Source organism: Microplitis mediator, chromosome 4 (assembly GCF_029852145.1).
Source record: "Microplitis mediator isolate UGA2020A chromosome 4, iyMicMedi2.1, whole genome shotgun sequence".
Classification (NCBI taxonomy): Eukaryota; Metazoa; Arthropoda; class Insecta; order Hymenoptera; family Braconidae; genus Microplitis; species Microplitis mediator.
In genome coordinates, this window is record NC_079972.1 from 3,470,364 (window position 1) to 3,488,223 (window position 17,860).

At 31.8% G+C, this 17,860-nt stretch overlaps 2 protein-coding genes and 1 long non-coding RNA gene across 7 annotated transcripts in view; 2 read left to right on the forward strand and 1 right to left on the reverse strand.

Annotated features, from left to right (window-relative positions):
- Nucleotides 1-13,552, forward strand: part of LOC130666347 (prominin-like protein) — a 41,740-nt gene extending 28,188 nt beyond the window's left edge. For 2 of the 3 annotated variants that reach the window (XM_057467230.1, XM_057467231.1), the window contains 3 exons: nucleotides 4,736-4,897; nucleotides 10,576-10,680; nucleotides 10,754-13,552. In XM_057467230.1, the coding sequence (XP_057323213.1) occupies nucleotides 4,736-4,897; nucleotides 10,576-10,680; nucleotides 10,754-10,766 (280 nt within the window). In that variant the 3' untranslated portion in view covers nucleotides 10,767-13,552. The remainder of the gene's footprint in view (nucleotides 1-4,735; nucleotides 4,898-10,575; nucleotides 10,681-10,753) is intronic. The other variant, XM_057467232.1, reaches the window with a different exon arrangement.
- LOC130666349 (uncharacterized) lies at nucleotides 801-16,831 on the reverse strand. Its single transcript, XR_008989660.1, has 3 exons — nucleotides 16,561-16,831; nucleotides 1,078-1,219; nucleotides 801-988 (listed from the first exon to the last, which is right to left on the reverse strand). It is a non-coding gene; the product is annotated as an uncharacterized LOC130666349 (long non-coding RNA).
- LOC130666348 (uncharacterized) lies at nucleotides 7,238-10,543 on the forward strand. 3 transcript variants are annotated; one of them, XR_008989658.1, is made up of 3 exons: nucleotides 7,238-8,813; nucleotides 8,914-9,106; nucleotides 9,471-10,543. XR_008989658.1 is itself a non-coding variant. In XM_057467234.1 (2 exons), exons 1-2 carry the CDS (start codon nucleotides 7,356-7,358, stop codon nucleotides 9,472-9,474), a joined length of 1,755 nt encoding a protein of 584 aa, XP_057323217.1. In that variant the 5' UTR covers nucleotides 7,238-7,355; the 3' UTR covers nucleotides 9,475-10,543. The 3 variants fall into 3 exon arrangements, 1 of the variants encoding a protein (XP_057323217.1); XR_008989659.1 differs by having other exon boundaries at nucleotides 8,950-9,106; XM_057467234.1 differs by having other exon boundaries at nucleotides 7,238-9,106.
- Nucleotides 16,832-17,860: the final 1,029 nt, after the last annotated feature.

The window sequence follows — 17,860 nt, forward strand, 5'->3', positions numbered from 1 at the left end:
TAATGAAACTTATTAATTTCATAAAATTTTGCAGAGATTTACTTCATTGCATTTAGAAAATTTAATCAAAATTTTAAAATTTTTATATCCCTCGTTATAAATAAATACAGTGGTAAACATCAAACTTTCTTGTGTGTTGTTTGGCTCAGTAATTGCAGCTCAAATTAATAATCAAGTAGATTCAAAATTTTACTTTGTATGTGTTGTCTTCTAAAAATATTTTTTCGCGAACTACACTAAAATTGTATAATAAGAATGATACAATTATCGTGGGTTTATTAATCGATTATTACTGCCATATTAGGTCAATAAATTTTAGTGTTAATGAACGAAAAAATGGCGTATAATTTCTAAATTCACTGACATTGGCTTGTCTATTATTTAATATGTGGTTATGATGACTTTTAAAGTAGACGATTACACAATTTGATTTTCTTGGGTTTAAATTTTTGTCAAATAAATTCTTTATGAATCTCGCAATTAGTATCTTTTTTGTTTAGTCGTGACAATAAATTTGTATAATAATTGTAGTCTTCACTAGGTTTGCTGATCTCTTTACCCACTTTTTACTCTCTTCATCTAATAAGATATTGAGCAATATATCACCCAATTTAGTCGTCAATCCATCACAACAATTTTCTAATATAGTTAGTTTTGAGTAAAAATATGCAGACATTTCGAGTAATTCCCTTATATATGGTAATTTACTATCTCATGCTGCCACTACCGACAGCACTTTTCAGCCTGATACTCAACATTCAAATTTCAAGCCAATTAAAACATTCGTTAGATAAGTTTAATCATCTTTATTAGTAGACAGATGTAATACTTTACTTGACAATTTAATAATTTATTATATACAACTCAACTCATGTGTCACCTTATCATATTCACCATCATTGACTTTGTTTGTACCGAACTCAACTAGCTCACATGGCCTTGGTACAAATCCTGGTGTCTTGAAAGTTGATTTAGGACCGAAACTCAACTATACATTTAATTAACGTGATTAGTCAATAAATACAATTAATTCAAGTACTGAAGCTAACCAGTAAACCGGCTATTTTCAATGCTCACCTCTTAGGTAGGGAGCTGTTGGGAATGTAGGTATGCGATCTGCTCATCGCTGCCGATCGTATGGAATAAAGTTTAAGTAGGTACGATACTAATTAACCACTCCATAAACCTGGATCGCGCTGCGTTTGAAAAAAATAAATTTCTGAAAATGCAAAAAAAAAAATTTTCATAAGTAATGTACTCATACCTGCAATTAGAATTATGTGAAGTAATGATAAATTGAACGTCATTGAGGTCAGTTGCAGGCGTTTAAATTTCTGCATTTTATTTATCGACAATTTTAATAAATGATGTGCTCATCAACTTTTTTTTTTTTTTGTAATCTTTATAATTTTCAGGTCATAATAATGAATTTCGCAGAAATTTTTAAATCTGATAATTTTCATAAAATAAAGAAAATAGTTGACATCAGATGAAATCTCGATTTTTAAAAATCGGGGTGAAAACAATAACTTCCCAAATTTTTCGAAAATCGTCGGTTTTCATAGCGAAATTTAAAAAAAACGTTACAAAGGTTGAAATTTCTAGCTTAGAGGATCTTTTGACAAAAAAACTTTTTTAGCCATCGTTATCACGCAATCATGAGAAATAGCTCGAGACAAGAACTTCCTAATTTTTTTTGTTTTGTTTGCTTTTAGGGTCAACGGGTTCGGGTGATTTTTTTTCTTTATGTAAACCAATGCAAAACTCAATCATTAAATTTATTCAGCTATAATTTGCTTTTTTTATTATCTTTGTACGACACTTTGATGCTGAGACATCGGTCTTAAATGAAAAAGGATTCTTTTGTCTTTGATCACGGATATCTCAGCAACTTATGATCGTGCAGTAACTTTGAGGGCAGCATCAAAAACTTGTATAAAATTCCTTCGATTCTCGTTTTCAATTTTTCAGAAAAAATAAATTTTTTTTCATCCCTAACATTGATTCGGAGACGTACAAAAAATGACTTTTTATGGTTTTTTATTCAATCACCATTACTTCACATATATTGATAGAAAGGTCAATATTGTGAGGTATTTTCTACGGCTTCATGTTTACCTTAAAGCCCTGCAAATAATAAAATTGATTCATTAACCGTTTTTCCGGACCACTTAATCAAAGTTTTACAAAACAAAGTAACGGTACAAGTTTTGTTTCTTTAATTATGTAATCATCATCAAAATGAATGAATTAATTGCACACCTCGAACGCGAAGCAGAGTTTCGGCTCTATGTCGAATTTTCCAAATCACGCGTTTCACTAACATTAAGTCGTGTTTACTTTGTTACACCGCACTAATACATTATGGAAAGCAAATCCATAGAAAGCAAAAACACTAATGAACAAGTCTGATGCTTTTTTTTTTTGATCCAATAACACGTGTCATTATATAAAAAGTTCGATAAAAACTATTGATGCCAACTAAAAGTGGCTATTTTTTTTTTTTTTGTGGAAAAAATTTTTTAAAACTGAGACAAATACTATCCCTAGCAGACCTGAGTTACCGTAAATTCACGGTATTTTTACCGTAAATCCACCGTAAATTACGGCAAATTCACCGTTAATTACGGTAAGCCCACCGTAAATTGCGGTTAATCGGTACTTTACGGTGGATTACCGTAAATTTACCGTCGAATACGATAAATCTACCGTAAAAAAATTCGGGTGGATTACCGAATTACCGTAATTTACGGTGGATTGCCGTATTTCCGTAAATTACGGAAAATCCACCGTAAATTACTGTAAATCCACCGTAAATTACGGCAAATTCACCGTAAATTACGGTAAACCCACCGTAAATTGCGGTAAATCGGTACTTTACGGTGGATTATCGTAAATTTACCGTCGAATACGATAAATCTACCGTAAAAAAATTCGGGTGGGTTACCGAATTACCGTAATTTACGGTGGATTACCGTATTTCCGTATTTTACGGTAAATCAACCGTAAATTACGGTAAAACCACCGTAATTTACGGTAAATCGGTATTTTACCATAATTTACCGTAATTTGGGTCCGTTAGGGTATGGATGACATTTATTATAGCATTTAAATTAAATTAAAAACGAAATGTAATTGGGTTGGTTCGTTTTTTTCATTTTTGTCATTAGAAATTATTAACTATTTTTATTGGTGAGTATACCCTGATTAAAAATACTCATTGAAAAGTATTGAAAAAGATGAGAATTGAATACTTTTGAATACTTTCTATACCACAAGGTTTTCATGTGGACATAAAATTAATACTTTTCAATTCTATTGAATCCAAAAATAATACAAAAATTTCTAAACTTTCGAGGAATTGAAAAAGATTCAAATGAATTGATATTTTTAATCTTTCGGAATACTTTTCAATACCAAAATAGTTCGATATTTCGGATCGAATGTAGGATTGAAAAGAATTAAAATGAATTGATATTTTTGAATCTTTCTGAATCCTTCTCAATACCAAAATAGTTCCATATTGGAAGGAATTGAAATGATGAAAGATTGAATTCCTTTCAATACTTTTTAAAATCCTTGTATGGATTGAAAAGAATTGAAATAATTTTCAATTCTTTTCGATGAGTATTTTTAACCAGGGTACACGAATTCCCAGTATCGTACTGTCAAAAAATAATTTGGGTTAATTAAACTGATGAACCTTTTTTTTCTTTTATCTTAAAAAAAAAAAGTAAAAACAAATTTAATTAGATCTCTTTTATCGTCATCTTCTAATATATCAAATTTCATTCAACTCTGAATGGTAATTCTAGAACCGTCAGTATGACCTTAACCCTTCGTCCATCGCGCTATGAGCGCAACGCCGCAATTTTTATTAATAGATTACTTAAAAAGAAAAAAAATTTCCTAGTCTTTTGAAATTTTATGAGTTCTTCTACTGTACTTTTTAGTATCGAATGAATGAATGATAATTATTTTTTCAATATTTTAAATATTAAAAAAGTAATTTTTTTTGTTAGACAGCCTAAGAAACGCGACGATGTGCCGCTGACGCGAGTAAACTCGGGCGTTGAATTTGTTCGGATTTCTGTGCAGTGTTGCCAGTTACCATCAGCGACTCATTTCCAGCTCATTTAATTCATCTCTTTCTTTAATATTTTTATTTAATACGAAATTTTTATTTTATTAAAAAATTAAAAAAAAAATCAGTCGTATAAGCTTGTGTGGTTTTAATTTTTTAAAATCATAGTTATGATACTTCGCAACACCGCAATATTAAATACATGGCGGTGGAACGCCGCGGCGTGACGAACGAAGGGTGGCGAGACCGCACGACGGACGGAGGGTTAAGCTGTTGAGGGTAAATTGAGTTTGATCCGAGAAAAACTGCTGAATGAGGACTAAAGGAGTCGAAAATTCACTTTAAAAGAAAAAATCTATAATCATTTTCCGATTCTAGAGATTTCAGTCCTGCTTTGATTTTAATCACACTTAATTGTAAGAATGTTAATATGACATGCTTAATAATATTTAATTTGGTGGAATTAATTTCAACAAAATTTCATTTGATGGAAAGTAATTCGATCTAATTTTTTTTTTTACCTTATTATTATATCATTAAAAACTTTCAACGAAAAGTATGATCATTTATCAACCATAAGATTATTATAAAAGTATATATTTTTCTACAATAAGAGCAGGATTTTTTTTTATCAATGATGTATTATTTCAGTGTACATGACAAAAATCATGAATGCCATAGTAGAAGTTCTAATATGTATGTCGAGAGTTATGATAGTCCTTCAGCAGGAGTGTACACTGGACCAGCAAGAGCTATTGAAGCTCATCAAAGAAGCTCTCACTATAACTCACGATACTCCGATCAATCATCTAAGTAAGTAAAATATAACAATGCTAGAGCTCTTTCCTTTAAACATATTCTATTTGAAAACGAAATTACTGTTTTTTGCGAGTTTATTTACCCTGGCGGATCCGATTCACGGTAAAATCACAATGATTCACGATAAAATCTGTACTTTTACTGTAAATCACAGCAATTTTACTGTGAAACACTATACTTTTACCGTGATGCACTCAAATTCACGCGTGCCTAGATAATCGAGATTTACGCTGGATCACTGTAAAAGTTACTGAGACTTACTGTGATTTACCGTGAGAGTTTACCGTGATACACAGTAAAATTCCAGTGATTTTACCCGTGAATAGCGTAATTTAAATGTTGATTTATGGTGATTGAATAAAAATGAATTCTAAAATAAAGGTAATTACATAATACAATCATTGTGATTGTAAAAAACATAGTGTCTCAGCTGTGTAGAAAACTGTAATATCTGAAGGGAAAGCATAACTTTTGGAGAACTGTATAGTGTTTAGGGGTTTTCTTCATACTTTTATGAGGATGGGAGGTTACAAACCTATACTGCAATTACACATTCGGACTGCATATCCCACTCACTTTTACTTTGATAGACCAAGTAACGTAATCCTTCTACCTTTTCCCCTCTTCCTGAGGAATGTTTTCTTGCGTTTGCTGAGTTGTAAGGCTCAAAAAAAAACCTAGACACTCATAAGACTTTGAACTCATCAACAAGACCAATTGTTCTCTCAAAATACCTTCATTTATTCTATACTTATAAATAGAATATTTAATTTAGCTTACATTTATTATTTTAATCCGTGACATTAAGAAAAATTCTTTATAATTTTCTTATTTCAGTTATTCCTTAAATATTAGATAGGATAAATTGTATTCAATAGAATCTATACCAGACATTGAGGTTTTGTTGTTATACGTATTGCTAGCAAGGGTAGATTGGTGAGTGTTATATACAGTAGAATCTCCCTAATGTGACTCTCCGTAATGTTACACTCTCTCTTACTGTCAGTCGTTCGTGTGCACCCTTGTCTAAATAATCTTATATGATCCAATAAATTCTCATGAAAAATTATGAAAATGAATGAGTTCTACGAAGAAGTGATAGTCAAGTATAGACCTTAAATATGAGGCTATTCGAACTTATCTTTTCCAACTTCCCACTAAGAAAATTTCGAATTTTCGAAAATTCGGAAAGTTATTGTTTTCACACCGATTTTTAAAAATCGAGTTTTCATTAGATTTCGAGATTTTGAGGTCTTAGGAAGCGATCCAGACATTTTGAGAGGGATGTCTGCATGTGTGCATGTATGTGTGTAGTGTGTGCCCATACGAAAACAATATATATCCGGATATATCCGGGCCAATCTGCATATAAACGACATATATAAAAATGTATGTCTCATATATGCAGATTGACCCGGATATATCCGGATATATATTTTTATCGTATGGGTGTATGTATATGTGCGGATGTAAGCCTCTCATATTTTTTAAATAAATTAACGGCCTAGATGATTCTTGTGGCATTCAAAAGAGTTCTCTTGAAGTTAGATTTCATGCAAATTTTAGATCATTTAGTCAAATGGATTCTGAGATATTTGAGAAATAGAAAAAAAAATCTGTATACCGGTTGACCCTGCGGGCCAGCCCTAAAACTTCCCGCTGTTTTCAAGCTCAAGGAGCTCGAAAACATTGTTGTGAATAACTTTTCGAGCTCTCCAAGCTCGAAAATACTTTTGTATGGCATTGGTTTCTTATGAGCTTTTCAAACTCAACCACATTATTTGCGTAAGTTCTGATTCAAAATAAATCGATTATGTATAATTAATTAGAATTTGTTTTCTTTTATATTGATATACATAATGACATTTCTAAAATAAGAAAGTTTTAGTTTTTAAAAATGGATCTTAATTTATCTCTAAATAATAAACTGACGTGTTATTCTCTTCTTCCAAAAGTGAAGCTACTCACATCTATGAAAAGGTTTAAGGGGTTAGGGGTAGTCAGAATTTTCAAAAAATCGATTTTTTTTTTTTTGCATTTTCTTAAAGTATAATATTTTAAAAATATTGTGTGAAAATTTGAAGTGAATCCGACAAATTCTTTTCGAGTTATTTAACAATGACCAAAGGACGCTCGGGTGCTACGTGGCATTCGAGAGCAGGTAGCTAGAAACAGCTGCAAGCAACCGACCTTTCGGGTTTCATTGTCATGAATATCTCCCCATTTTAATGTATTTATAATTATATATATATATATATATATATATATATATATATATATATATATATATATATATATATATATATATATATCCTTCTACATATATTCACAATTTGTAGGTAGTACAAGAACTGAAAAATAATTTTTGGTTGCCAGTATACCTGTAGTCGTTGCACTGATCAGTCGATAGTTTTGTGATAAATTATTTCTCAAGTGAATTAAATTATTAACCATGGGACGTGATTCTAGAAAGGTTTCAAGAGAACTTCGGAGTTCTGAAAAAATTAATAAGTCGCGTTCAGTCAAAAGAAAGAATGTTTTTAATCCGAAAACAGCCGAACGTGATGAAAGTATTCAGAGTACATCTTCTAAAAAATTAAAACAAAACACTGAAGATGATGTACCTGAAGACAGCAGTACTGAATTTCGAATAATAAATTTTATTCAGGTATTCACTGCAATTTCTGCTCTTATAAAATGTAAAAAATGTGATGGAAATGTAGTGTTTCAAACAGCAAGTACACGTGGGCTGGGATTCAAAATTGTAGTTGCATGTAATAACTGTGGAAATGAATATATTCCTTCCTGTTCTTTCGTTGGGCATTCTTATGAAATAAACAGACGTTTCATTTTTGTAATGAGAATACTAGGAATAGGATACGAAGGATTGTGCAAGTTTTGCGGCCTGATGGACATGCCGTCTTTTTTAGATAAATCTACGCATACAATTTTACTGAAACAGATTTTGAATTGTAGTAAAGCCGTCGCAGAAACCTTCATGACGAAAGCTGTGAATGAAGAAAAGCAAGCAATGCCAACAACTGAAAATGAAGATATAAATCATCTAACTGTATCGGGAGATGGAACCTGGCAAAAACGGGGATATACATCGTCATTTGGAGTTTCTTCTATAATTGGCTATTTTACTGGAAAGATTCTTGACATAAACATTAAAAGTGCATATTGTAAGCTATGTGAGTATTGGAAAAAAAAAACAAATACTGTTGAGTTCGAGGAATGGTATCAATCGCATGAAGATGTGTGTTCTGCTAATCATCAAGGGTCTTCTGGGAAAATGGAGGTGGATGCGATGGTCGAAATGTTTTCGTATTCTGAAACTAAATATGGAGTTAAGTATGCCAACTATATTGGTGATGGTGACTCCAAGACCTATTCAGGAATTATAAAATCAGATCCTTACGAAAATACAACTGTAAATAAAAAGGAATGTATAGGGCATGTCCAAAAGCGGATGGGGAGTCGATTACGTACGCTGAAGAGTAAACAAAAAGGTCTTGGTGGTCGAGGTAAGCTCACAGGAAAATTAATAGACAAACTAACTGTGTACTATGGTTTAGCAATACGCCGGCATTGTGATTCTATTGAAAATATGAAATCTGCTATAATGGCAACCTTTTATCACTACGGCTCGAGTGATGAAAAACCGAATCATGATATGTGTCCAAAAGGCGAAGAATCTTGGTGCTCTTACCAGCGCGCTGAAGCAAGAGGAGAGCTTGATACTTTTTCTCACGATTATTCTCCTTTACCTTCTGATGTTTTAAAAGCTATCAAGCCTATATACGAAGATCTTAGTAATGAAAATTTACTTTCAAGATGTGTAGGTGGATTCAATCAGAATAATAATGAAAGCTTTAACCAACTAGTATGGAAAATATGCCCAAAAACGGTAAATACTAGTTTTACCATCGTACAAATAGCTGCATACGTTGCTATGTGTATATTTAATGAGGGTATAAATTCATTATTAGTCTTGATGAATACACTAGGACTTAATTGTGGGCCTAATTCTCATCGGTATGCAGAAAGAATGGATGCTGCACGTATCAAAGTAGCAGATAAGCGCGCTAATGATAACACCCGAGAAGGTCGATTGCAACGTAGGCACCAGCAAATCGATATTTTGGAAGCTGCTATGTCGGCTGAAGAGCTATTATATGGTCCAGGAATAGATGACTCAGTGTAAGTTATTAAATAATTCTTATAATTCGACATAAATCCATAGCAAAACTTTAAATGCGTTTTTCTCAAAACTATGTTTTCTGAACTGGTGATCACTGTAACTTAAAAACTGCTCGGTAGATTTCAATAAAATTTATTGTACTTTTGAAATACATTAAAAACTCGTGCCTGATCGAAGGATTTTTTTTTTTTTTCAAAATTTCGATTTTTTTTTAACAATAAACTGTCGGTTTTTTTCTCGAAAATTTGAAAAAAATTTCCTGAGGCCGCCATTTTGTTAATTTCGAAAAAAAAAAAAAAAGCTTCGATCAGGCACAAGATTATCTATTAATAAAACTAATTTTTCTTGTCCGATTGATTTTAGATGAATCTCCAAGGACTTATGATGATCACCGCAAAGGACTTCGGGAGGAACGGGCTCTACAAAAACAGCGATAACTTTTTGAATTATTAATTTTTTTTTTTGAAATTTTCGTGAAGTCAAATCGAAACGTGTTCTAATAAAGCTATGTTTTTATTTTTGTCAAATAAAGTAATTAACTACAAAAAAAAAATTATTGAAAATCATCATTTTTTCATACCCCTGAGTACCCCTAACCCCTTAAATAAGAGTTGAAAACGTTTATTCTATTGACATGAGCTGAAATTCTTATGAATATTTATAAAATTCATGAATTAAGTTGATGAATCTAAAAAAGTTATTAAAAAACTTTTGAAATTCAAACGCATTGAGATTCGGCAACGAATATCTTCTAAATGGTTAGAGAAATCAATTAAACAATTCAGACCTTTCTTGTAGAGCGTTAAATTTCCTACAAAAACATGTCACGCTCATTTGACAATAATTATTTTTCAAGGACGTAGAAAATCATTAAAAAATAAATTTTTTTAAACATATTCTTCAAACTTTGATCTCGAACATCTTTTGAAAAGTAAAAGTTATCGCTTAAACACACAAATCCTTTTTTGTAGAGCATTCAATTTCCTATAAAATCATGTACAATGATTTGGTTAAACCATTAATAAATAATGAGATATGGTCATTTATATAAGAGACTAAAGAAAAAAATGGAAAACTGCGATGAGGAGGACCTTTCTTAAAAAAAAAATATTCGATTTTTTCGAATCACCCTAACGTACATACACAATATAAAAATATTGTTCACTACGTTATGGTCAGAGGTAGGATTCTCAGTAGACTTGAAGTGATAGCATTTATCTGCAGTTATGAAACTTCGTACGTCATCTCCGGGCTCGCTACGCTCACCCATCTAACTGCGTACTCGGTCTCTTTGAAAATACGCCATAACCTAAGACTTTTGACGTCACTTTAAGCCTGCAGGATTCCTACCGTTGCACATATATATCAGAAATATCAATTATTTTTATATGCGTGTATAATATTGATTGTTTAATTTTTAGTGTATGAAATTTCATATATTTATTCTTAAAATTGCTTATTTTTATAGGAATTTTTCGAATAGCGGACCACCTAGATATCAAGTGACTCCAGGAGCTCCACCTCTAAGACCGGAATACGAAAGACCACCCCCTTATTATTTTCCAGGATCTGGGTAATTAATTTTGTTCTATTGCATTAATAGTATTTTTAAGCATTAAATATGATTATACAAATTTATTTTGCAGAAATCGAAATTAAATTATGTTCCGTCACATGTACTGAAGTTACCTTCAACAACGTTACTGTTAACAACTGAACTCGCAGTTATAAGAAATCATTAAAAAAATAAGGAATATATTAATGAAGTAAAATATTCAACTGTTAACTCTATTCTACAAGCGTGTCACGACTATCGAAAATATTCAGAAGCCTATGTGATGAACTCAGATAATAATTATGAACATAGAAACTAAAAAAGAAAAAAAAACGATTTTTTTAGAGTATTTTTTATCTAAAGTTATGAATTTAAAAAAAATGGCTTTATATTTTCTGTTGAACTTCAGAATTTTTTAATACTTTCATGATCAAAAATGAATTATCAGTTATTATATTGAACATGTTTCACTTTATACAATAATGAACAATTGGATTGATCAAAACTAATTCCCTAATATGATGGTCTATAGTAGTCTCAATTAAAAAGTATACCTCAGGTATCATCGGCATTTCATCCCCATACTAATGAAATAGGATTTTGTTGATAGTCGAGCACATATACTTCGAATAATTTCTGTAAAAGGGGGTGAAAATTCGAGGTGCACTCTTTAATTGGGACAACTATTAAGTATTTTCTAGACTAACCCTACAGCGGTAAACTCCAAAAACCATTACTTTTTGCTCTTGTATCATCTAACTGAATTTATGTATGAAATAAAATATAATAGCTATAATATAATAATTATCGAAAGATGATAGCCTGTAAAAAAAACATTTTCCATACGTCCACGAAATTGAATCGAAACAATTTTGAAAACCTGTGAATCGTATTTGGCCGATTGTAAGAAAACTAATACTTTTAAATTATCACTGTAATGCGTATACATGTATAACAACAGCAACATTAAAAAAGGGCTCGACATTTTTTGAGGCTTAACGCATACATAACATACATTTATTTTTAAAGTAGTATATGTATGGGCACCTGGCCAATATCAATTGATACGAAACGAGTTAGCTTAGATTTTTAGATAAGAATTATAAGGTGCTTTCCGAAAATTTATAAATAGTCAGTGATAAAAAAATTACTTTTTTTTTTTAATTATTTCTAGAAAACGATAAGACTTACATCGTTAATGTCCACGGACAAATAGGATCAATTTTTAGTTTATCAAACTTATGCCAATTAATGATAATTAATAGAACATTAGCTATCAAAAATTGAACTTTAAATAAAACTTTATATACAAATGAGGTTGAGGCTTGAAAAAAATGGTATTCTGCAAAACTTTTTACTTATAAAGATTGCGATAAAACAAACATTTTCACACCGAAGCCGACTCGTTATTTTAAAAAATCTATTTTTTACAAGCAAAAATTTTTTTATTTTTTTTTTAAATTTATATATCCGTAAATATACATGCTATGGTACACAGTGATGTGTCAAGTTGCTCCGAAAATTTCAAATTTTGATTTATATATTTCATACTATTTTTTTTAATAACTTGAAAAAGTTACAGAAAATAAAAAAAACTAGCAATTTCGTCTCCGTGCGCTCTTGAGAGTGTGCTCACCCAGTTCATATGACTTCGTCGTTACTCTTATCGTAGAATATAAAATTGAAGAGTGACTAATAAACAGAGTCATATATCAATATCAACACATCGAGTGAGCCCCCCCTCTCTCCCATGCAGCATTCACGAGTGTTAAGAGCGCGCGGAGATAACATCCGGAGACACAGCAGTGACATTCAACATTGATCACAAATTGCATAAATATAATATTTCTACAAAAAAAGGCTAAAATCATAAAAACTTTAAGTAACGGGAGTTTCTCATAATTAAAAAAAATAAAATTTCTTTGGGCGCAATTGAGGGGTAACTGAATGTTTCAATGACGTCGATGCAGCGGATGTCTTACAGCAATAGTCCGTGCTCACAGTTTCCGCACCCCTGGCGAATCTAATTCGCGGTAAAGTCATGGTGATTCACGGTAAAATCACTGGACTTTTACCGTAAATCACAGCAATTTTACTGTGAATCACTATACCCGTGAAAAATGAATCATACGTGGCCATATATGAATGCTCCATATATGGCCATGTATAGAAATTGGCCAGGCATAGTCATATATGCCCATACATAGCTTGATACGGTCATATATGACTTGATATATCGACTACGTACAGAAATTTCTGTATTTTTGAACAATTCGACTCCCAAACAAATAGAACAATTTCGATTCCGACTCTTGAACAACGCGATTTACGACTTTTAAGAACAATCCGAGTTTGATCAACGAACAATCAATCGCGAGAAATAATTTCGACCGCCTTCGTGAACAAGTGAACAAGCCGAAGCCTCGGCGCGAAAATAGAACAAAAAGTACGAACGAGCTTCGATAAATAAGTGAAGTGCGTTTGTGCAATATTAATTAAATAATTAATTACGCGTAATAACTGTATGATAGTGCAATTTAACGCGTTACCGAAATAAAATATTATTTCTATTTTATTTTATTTTACTCGACATTTTCTGAGAATTGCGGATTATCTCTTTCTCATTCGTTGTGGCAGTCGATCTTGCTGTGTAAAATACTCTGACGTCACCAGTCGAGTATTTCGTTAGAACCGACTGTTTTTTTTATTTTGAGTGAAAACTGACTTTACCTTTCGATCAAGTACGATTAATTTCTTTGATAATTTTGTTTATATCGAGTCAAGCCGAAACCGGCAAATTATATTTTATTTTGTAACCGATAATTTTTATTTGTAACTCCGATCACTTTATTTTCTGTGTTCAATATATGACGATTTAATTTTTTTGTAATTCTGATCAATTATTTATCGTAATCTTAAGAGCCTGGCCTTTCCCCGATCCACCACCCTGAGTCGATTTTTGATAATTGTTATTTGGTGAGTATCAAATCACTTGGCGCCCAAATAAGTATTTTGAACACGGTTGCCAAATTGTACGTGTACTCGGACATCACTCCGGTAGATCCCCAGTGGTAAAAAAAAACCGTTACCGGGTATATATGATGTATAAGATAGTATAAAAACAGACAGTGCGCTATCAAATATGATTATACATAACTACGCATTAAAACTATGCGAATAGTTCGAACTTACGAGTTATTTATTTCGCATCGAATCAAGCTATTCATATTTGAAAATCATTCGAAAGTTTTAGATGTTATGTGCACCCTAAATTATTTTTAAATTATTATCATTATTATGAGTAATTGCCTAATTTTACCAAAAAGTAGCTCAGCTGATACCTCTTTCGTAAAATTTCAAAGATATTGAGAGACATTTAACAATTTATATTTTGACTTTAAATTTCAGCAATTCGATTTCCCATTTATATAAGATGAGAAAAATTTTTTTCCGGTTTCAACTTGATTTTTTGGTATTAAAAAAATTTTTTAAAAATAAGCAGTGTTAAGTTTTTGTAGGGCATGAGCTTCGCTACAAAAAAGTTTATGAGAGGCAAGTGGATATGACTAATAAAACTCGAGTTACAGAGCTTGAAAGGTTGGCCTTAATTATTTGCCATAAAATCGCCTACAATTCAGAATTTATTAGTTTTACGCAACAAATTGAAATAAAATTTTTGTATATAGTTCATACATGAGCATGTATGAACTATATACGGCAATGCATAGCCATGTATGTTTCCCTTTTCATGGATAAACATATAGTTGAAATTATATTCAATATAGTTTAACAGAATCCCATGTTAAGAAATGTACATAGTAAAAAACGAATCGTCGACGTGTAAAAAAAACGTGTGTTAAAATTCTGAGTGTTGAATTTTTAACACTTTTGTGTGTCAATTTAACGCACAGTACTTGTCTTGTTTGAACTGGCGCAATCGATTGATTTTTTAACATACAAAAATGTCATTTTATTCGAAAGTAACACTTTTTATATGTTACTGTGAAATCAACACACAAAATATGTTAAAAATAATGTCGACCATCACAAAAGAATTCTTGAAAAATTTATTTTTTTAACGTATACGCGTGTAACTTTTTTTAACACTCACACATGTTAAAGTAACATATAACTAAGTGTAAAACGTTCGTTTCACACACGGTGTGTGTTGATTTTGACGAATCCTTTTCTACTGTGTATATCAAACACGGAAAAAACAATATAGTAATGGCAACTCTCTGGGATAGTGCTGAGTATTTTCTGTAAAAGAAAAATTTCGGACAGTACTGTATGCTATCTAGACTGCATCCACTACTATCCGGGATAGTACTCAACACTACAATTATGTATGGCCATACATGCCCATGTATGGGCTATGTGCGGTCATATACAGCCATATATGTTTAATAAATAACGGTCATACATAGTCATACAAAACCATGTATTGCCTTATATGATTTATATATGGCCATAACTGTATTGAAAAAGTTAGTATGTCCATGTATGGCCATATGTGCTCCATGTATGGCTATATATGCTTCATTTATGAACTATATACGGCCATACATGGCCATATATGTTTCATTTTTCACGAGTATACTTTCACCGTAATGCACTCAAATTCGCGCGTGCCTGCATAGTCGGGACTCACGTTGAATCACTGTGAAAATCACTGAGACTTACTGTGATTTACCGTGAGAGTTCACCGTGATACACAGTAAAATTCTAGTGATTTTATCCGTAAATAGCGTAATTTGAATCTTTAGTCACGGTAATTGAATCAAAATGAATTCTAGAATAAAGGTAATTACATAATACAATCATTATTATCGTAAAAAAAATAGTGTCTCAACTGTATAGAAAACTGTAATATCTGATTCATTTAAATTCAAGTACTAATGCGTATCAGAAGGTTTCTCAATGAGGCTCAAAACGAAACCTAGGTTCTAGCTAGACACTCATAAGACTTTGAACTCATTAAAAAGACAAATTGTTCTCTCAAAATAACTTCATTTATTCTATACTTACAAACAGAATATTTGATTTAGCTTACATTCACTATTTTAATCCGTGACATTAAGAAAAATTCTTTCTAGTTTTCTTATTTCAATTATTCCTCAAATATTAGATAGAATTCTATCTAATAAAATAAAATATATTAATATATTTTATTCAATAGAATCTATCCCGGACATTGAGATTTTGTTGCTATACACATTGCTAGCAAGGGTATAATGGTGAGTGTTATATAATTTTGTCGGTTATATCTCTAATAATAAATTGTTCAACAATCACCTGAAGTTATCATAATCTTTGAATTTAATATTATAAAGTTTTAACGCACTTAAAGTTCTATTAATGTAATGTAAGTACGTCGCTGAAGATAAGTCTCTCAATATAACTATAGTAAAACCAAATAGCATATATTGTATCACTAAAAATCCATCTCACCTCCAAAATCACGGTAATTTACTGTGATACCCTGAATCATTTTGAATTACCGTAAATTTAAGTGAATTCACCGTGAAGTCACCGTGATTATGACTTATTATCGTTTTTGTGAATCACAGTAATTTACGATGTTTTAACGGGATTTTACCGAAAATTCACTGTGATATTACGGTGTATTCACGTGAGTTTGGCGTGATTCACTGTGCCACAGTAAATTGCCGTTATTCACTGTGAATCGGATTTGCCAGGGACACGTGTAAAAGCGGTAACTGATAGTATTCAAAATATATAAATATACAATTTTAAGACGTTATCTTTTATATTTAAATTTATTTTTGTATATTGTACAATTCAATACTCATAATAATAATTATGTTATTAAAAAATAAATAATTAATAATAAATCAAAAGTAATAAAATTATTATTAACAATAAAAAAATACGTACCAAAAACGAATATTACTAATAATTACCATTTTAAAAAATTACTATTTGTTAATGATTCTCTATTAAATATATCCCATGTGCTTATTATAGCTTGCTATCGTTTTTTTAAATTTTAATTGTTTTTCTAGTATATAGCCGTAGTAACGGCCTTTTACACTTTTTGCCTTTATATCGCAACTGCTCTACTTCTCTTTCTGCCTTCATTGTGCGGCTGTGGCCCGACTTGTGCTTATACTGTGCTGCATCATTACGGTGATGCCCTACAACCTCCCTTGTGCAATGGAGGTGTAGTGGCGTAGGAAAACCACAGAGAAAACCTACCCTGATAGCCAAGTTGGAGAGAAACTGACGTGAAACTACAGCCGCAACTGGACCCCACGATGCACGCAAAAGTTGATACTTCCAAAGTTGATCGACACTTTCTGAGAAAGTTGGTGGTAAAAGTTCAAGGAAATTCAATAAGTTGACGGTAAGTTGCCTCCCATTTTCTCAAGAAACCTGCATTCCAGTTGCGGCTCCATACTGGCGTCAACTTTCTCAGAATGTGACGGTAACTTGTAGCCAAAAGTTGCAAATGCTAAAGTTGTCGACAGCTTGTCGTCAAGTTGGTCACAAACTAATAAATAGGGGAGAGGTGCTGCAGTTGTAACAAAAAATTTTATTTTTTCGATTCCACTTGTTTTTTTCAAGATAGTAAACTTAAAAATTGTCAGAAAGTTAGCTGATTGTATCTTTTATGTGACTGACTTAGTTAATTTGTAAAAAGTCAATGTTAACTTATTAAAAAATCAATTTATTTAACTAAAGTCAGGGGCCAAGATGGCAGCGCGCGTGGGCTGCAGTTGTAACACAGTGCAGGGGCAGTTGTAACACGGAACGAAATAGATATTTTCACCAAATTGCTTTTATTATTCAGTCTTAATACATACTATTATACTTTATTAACTCTTAAAGTCAAGTATTTAAACTTATAGTATCACATATATTGGGATCGTTAACATAAATTATTAAATATTCACAAATATTGAAACAATCAAAAAATAACACTATCCCAGAGTAGATTTGTTGCGCATCCAGTTTGCGCAGATCCCATACACAACTCTGAGTGTTATTGTCATCCCAACAAGAGAATGCGCCTCGGGTGTCGTCGGTTTTTACTCCCACTCTGGATGTTTTGTGTGTTAAATATTCTCCCACTTTTCTGTGCGCACGCGCAGTTCATAAATGTTCGGTAGTGGGAGCAATTTCCGAAGTGTATTCTCTTACTGGGACCACTTTACAACTGCTACTCGTTCAAGTG

Bases quoted from the DNA above. Each gene is read 5' to 3' on its own strand.
- LOC130666348 (XM_057467234.1), top strand. From the start codon at position 7,356: ATGGGACGTGATTCTAGAAAGGTTTCAAGAGAACTTCGGAGTTCTGAA.